This window comes from Mauremys mutica, chromosome 11 (assembly GCF_020497125.1).
Source record: "Mauremys mutica isolate MM-2020 ecotype Southern chromosome 11, ASM2049712v1, whole genome shotgun sequence".
Taxonomy (NCBI): domain Eukaryota; kingdom Metazoa; phylum Chordata; order Testudines; family Geoemydidae; genus Mauremys; species Mauremys mutica.
Genome location: NC_059082.1, coordinates 38,612,360 through 38,616,915, shown reverse-complemented (window position 1 = coordinate 38,616,915; position 4,556 = coordinate 38,612,360). Strand labels below are relative to the sequence as shown.

The following is a 4,556-nucleotide window of genomic DNA, read 5'->3' as shown; positions in this document are numbered from 1 at the left end:
CTGGAGCCTCACAGCAAATCCCCCTCTGCCTAACCCACACCAACCTCTACCACTGGCACTGTGCAAAGGGGCCCTGAGCTGATGTTGGCTGCAGAAAGATTAGCCAGACAAGAATGTCCCCTGAGCAGAAGAGATCCATCTGAGGCATGACAAGAACGGCTGTGTGATTACTAGGATGGGGGGGGGGGAGAGGAAGGTGTGAGTGAGCCCGTTTCTGCAGAGACTAGCGGGAACCTCTTCCTGCCCCATTTTGGGAAAGCCTGGAGACCACACTGGCAGCTGTAGGAACTGGAAGGCCGGGAGAGCAGAGGGGAAGGGGGCGGAGAGATGGAGGGAACTCTGGGACGGGGCTGCAACAGGAGGGGAAAGGGAACAATGGGTCTGCAACTGCCTGGAAGATGAATGGGAAAGATTTCCCCCGTCACTGGTGTGTGGGGTCCCCCCGCCCCTCACCCAGAGGGATGGTAGAAGCGCAGCGTCTGCACTTTGCACCGGGGATCTGACCGCGGAGTGCACCGGGACCGGGGGGGGGAACATGCACCCGGGAGCCTGACTGCACTGCAAAGTGGGGGCGTGCAACCGCGCACCTGACTGCACCGGTCAGCGGGGAGTGCAACCGGGCACCTGACTGCACCGTGCACCGGATAGCGGGGAGTGCAACCGTGCACCTGACTGCACCGTGCACCGGATAGCGGGGAGTGCAACCGTGCACCTGACTGCACCGGACAGCGGGGCGCGCAACCAGGGGCCTGACTGCGCCAGCCCAACGTGCCCTAGGACTGGGGAGCCCGCCACCGGAACCAGCACTGGGCCCTTCGAGTCACCTGGGGACGGCCCCGCGCAGCAGGCGGCAGCAGTTGCCTGGCCCCGGGGTAGGAGCGCAGGCTGGAGGCGGAGCCGGGCGCTGGAGCGCATGGAGCCCGGGGCGCCGCTCGCTCCATGTGGCTGTTCCTGCCGCTACTGCTGTGCTGGGGCAGCGCTGGCGGCGGCCCGGGGGAGCCCTGCTGGGAAGCGCTGCTCCGCTGCCAGGACGAGCCGGACTGCGGCTCCGCCTACAGCCAGTCGCAGGCGGCCTGCGAGCCGGTGCTGAGCGGGGCCGGGGCCGGAGGCGGGGAGCCCCCCGGCGGCTGCCCCAGCCACTGCATCGGGGCGCTGGGGCGGCTGAACCGCAGCCGGAGCGGCCCGGCCCTGGAGCGCTGCGAGTGCGGGCAGGACGCGCGCTGCCGCCGGCTGAAGGCGGCCATCGAGCCCTGCCTGCCCCGGCCCTCGCGCAGCGGCCTGGGCTGCACGGCCGCCCGCTTCCGCTGCCAGCAGGAGCCCGCCTGCCGGGAGCCGCTGGACGCCTACTTGGCCCGCTGCGGGCAGCTCTTCAACGGGCGGCGCTGCTCGGCCGCCTGCCGGGCCGCCATGGGGCAGCTGCTGGCCGCGCCGGGGGGCCCCGCGCTGGAGCGCTGCGTCTGCGACGGGCCCGAGCGCCCCTTCTGCCAGGTGCTCAAGGCCAACATGGGCCGCCTGTGCTCCGCGCCGCCCGCCGAGCCGGGCCCGGACGAGGACTACCGGGACGAGGAGCGGCTCCTGCGGGAAGAGGACGAGGGGCCGGGCGCGGGCGGCGCCTGGGGGCGCTCGGGGGGCCGCTCCCGAGACGCGCCGGCCTGGCGCGCCCTGACACTGGGGGCCCTGCCGCTGGGGCTCCGGCTCCTCTCCTGGCCCTAGGCCGGGCCGCTCGGAGCCTGGCCTGGGGATCGGAGCGGAGGGGCCCCCTAGCGTCGGAGGTGGCTGCCGTGAGCTGGAGCAGGGGTCCCGGCTGACACTCAGGGTCGCCAGCCACGCGGAGGGCCCCGTTCAGAGGCGCCTTTCCCGGCGCTGGGACTCCGGCTGCTTGTCCAGCGTTTCTCCACGGGCTGAGGTTCCCATAGGGGTTGGAGGGGCCGAGATGCGACCTTTTCCTTGGACCCCGACATCATTTGCTCTTTCACCGGAGGAGAGATGCGGCAGGTGACTAGTACCAGGGGAGCCCAGCCAGGGACTGGTCTGTTCTCTGTACTGATCACCTAAATTCTCAGCTCCAGGGGCGGAGCTAGTGTGAGGGGCACTAAAGGGATCAGAAAATGCTGTAATCCCCATTTTTGCTCTTGTGTGTGGTTCATACCTGTGGACACAGGTATTCACCCAGAGGGGGGCTCTTCATTCCAAACACTAGGGCTAACAGAAGCCAGGAAATCTTCAAACATCTGGTTACAAAGCACTGAATTGAGGATGGCCCCACACTGCCCCAGCTGTTCAGGGCTCATGAGTCAGGCTCCAAGAAATTGAGACTGGCTAGAAAAAATTGTGAGATTTAAAAAATGAGAAGTTATTTTTCTTTGCCTTTGGGTTTTAAGCCTTTCAAGGGTCGTATTTTTACACCCAGCCACAAGGGCTAGACATTTCCTTCATTAAAGAAATGAAAGTTTAGAGTCTTATGTGATGACAGTTTTAAGTACAGCGCAAGACTTGCAATAGTTTTGCAATGAGTTGGCAATACTGTGTTGAGAAGAGAGCATCTTGTCTAATGTTTAGAGCAGAAGATAAGGAATCTGGATGCTTGGATTCTATTTCTAGCATTTCACTGGGTGAATTTAAGCAAAATTACATAAATCGCACACCAAGATTGAGAGTGGCTTTCAAAGCACATGGCAGCAAAACAGAGTTAGCAGAGGCACATTTTCCAGACACAGGTTAGCAGTGTCCATAAGGCTTGGCCCTCTCTCTGCCTTAGTTTACCCCATCTGTGAAATGGGTTTAATAATAATAATTCCTATCTCACAGAGGTATTGGCAGAATGAACCAAAATAATTGACAAAGCCCTTGCTGGGATGATTTAGTTGGGATTGGTCCTGCTTTGAGCAGGAAGTTGGACTAGATGACCTCCTGAGGTCTCTTCCAACTCTGATGTTCTATGATTCTAATTACCTGGTTGATCCCCACTAGCAGCCTATGGCAAATCTGCTCTTGCAGCCTCCTAGTTGCTGGGACCCACAGGGCAGGGCAGGGCATGAAGGGAGCTGATGGTGAGCAGCCCCTGACCCCTGATGCGCCATCACAGACCTAGGGAAATAGGGGAAAGAGGAATCCAATAGCCCAGGGTGAATGTGAGCATCGTTTTGCCATCCAAGCTGAGCACTTCACTTCTTATTTCCTCCTGCTCCCCTGAGTCCATAGCCTGGAAACTTATTGGTATAAATTAATTTTAGCAGAATTTTTATAACCCTGACAATAACTGTACAGTGATCATGCCAAGGCCTGCAGGTCTACATAGTAAACCTAGTCTCTGGTACTGTACACCCCCGCGCACGCCCAATGGGATTCTACTGCAAAGAGCTGTTTCTCTGTAGCATGCTTCTTCCTTGTAGGCCTGAGCTTTCCAATGACTTCAGATTGGACCCTGGGTGTACAAGCGATACTCTCCTGTGGCTCTCATCCTGATGTGCCAGAACAGGGACATCCAGCCATGCGGACCACTCCCCCAAGTGTGCTGGGAAGTCTTAGGGTTACACCTAACATCTATAGAAGCTCACAATTTGTTTTAACTAAAAACCGAATGCACTGAGTCTCAGAGCCTGGGTCAGTTTACTGAGGCTCACAGGGCTCGGCTGTGGGGCTAAAAATAGCAATGTAGACCTTTGGGCTTGGGGTGGAGCCCATGCTCTGAGACCTACCTGCACTCACAGGCTTTTAGAACCCAAATGTCTACACTGCAATCTTCAGTTCCACCGCCCAAGCCCTGGGAGCCAAAGTTAGCTGACCCAGGCCAGCCCCAGCCATCTGATGGGTCTTTTATTGCAGTGTAGACATATCCATAGATTCTAGAGCAGGCCATAGGCTTGAGCTGGTCCAAGGGTCACTCTCTGGTTACTCATGTTTTGGAGCTACTTAAAAAAACCATCTGCCCTCTCTTCTTGGTGCTCCATCACTTTTAATGCATGCAAAGCCACAGATCCTCAACTGCAACCAGACTTCGGCTAACCATTGTGAATATGTATATTGCTTGGAACGTCTTTTCCTGCACACATATTTTGTACAGAAAGTAGGGGGCCAACCTGAGGTTATTTAAGTTGTAAAATAAGCATAACCCTGTCACTGTAAAATCTTTACTTTTTTCTAATTCAACCTTAGAACATGTATTTTTGGTACCATTTTGATAAAAGTTTTTGACAAAGTTACAATATTGGTTTGGGTATCTTGAATCTCCTTAGAATTCTTGTGGAGTTGTGGGGAGTGGACGTAGAATAATTGCCGGTGCCCAAGCCTGGCTTTTTTGTAAGGGGTTCCCCCAGCAAAGTTATTCTTGGGGGCTGACAGCAAATGTGGGCTGATGGGTTCACTGTTCCCTCCCCAGCTCACAGAGCAGGGGCTGGGTCAGTACTGGGAACAGGGGCTGCAAGGTTCATCATCAGACCCTGCGTGAACAGAGATGTTTGTCACCTACAAACTGTAATATCTGGTCTGTGTCCAGCTGAATAAATGATGGTTCTGTGTCCGAGCCGGGCACCGAAGAAAGGAACTGGCGACTGGAG

At 57.1% G+C, this 4,556-nt stretch overlaps 1 protein-coding gene across 1 annotated transcript; it reads left to right on the top strand.

Moving 5' to 3' along the window:
- Positions 1-435: 435 nt before the first annotated feature.
- LOC123343996 (growth arrest-specific protein 1-like) lies at positions 436-4,514 on the top strand. The gene has a single exon (XM_044979679.1). The coding sequence runs from the start codon at positions 940-942 to the stop codon at positions 1,711-1,713; it is 774 nt and encodes a 257-aa protein (XP_044835614.1). The 5' UTR covers positions 436-939; the 3' UTR covers positions 1,714-4,514.
- Positions 4,515-4,556: the final 42 nt, after the last annotated feature.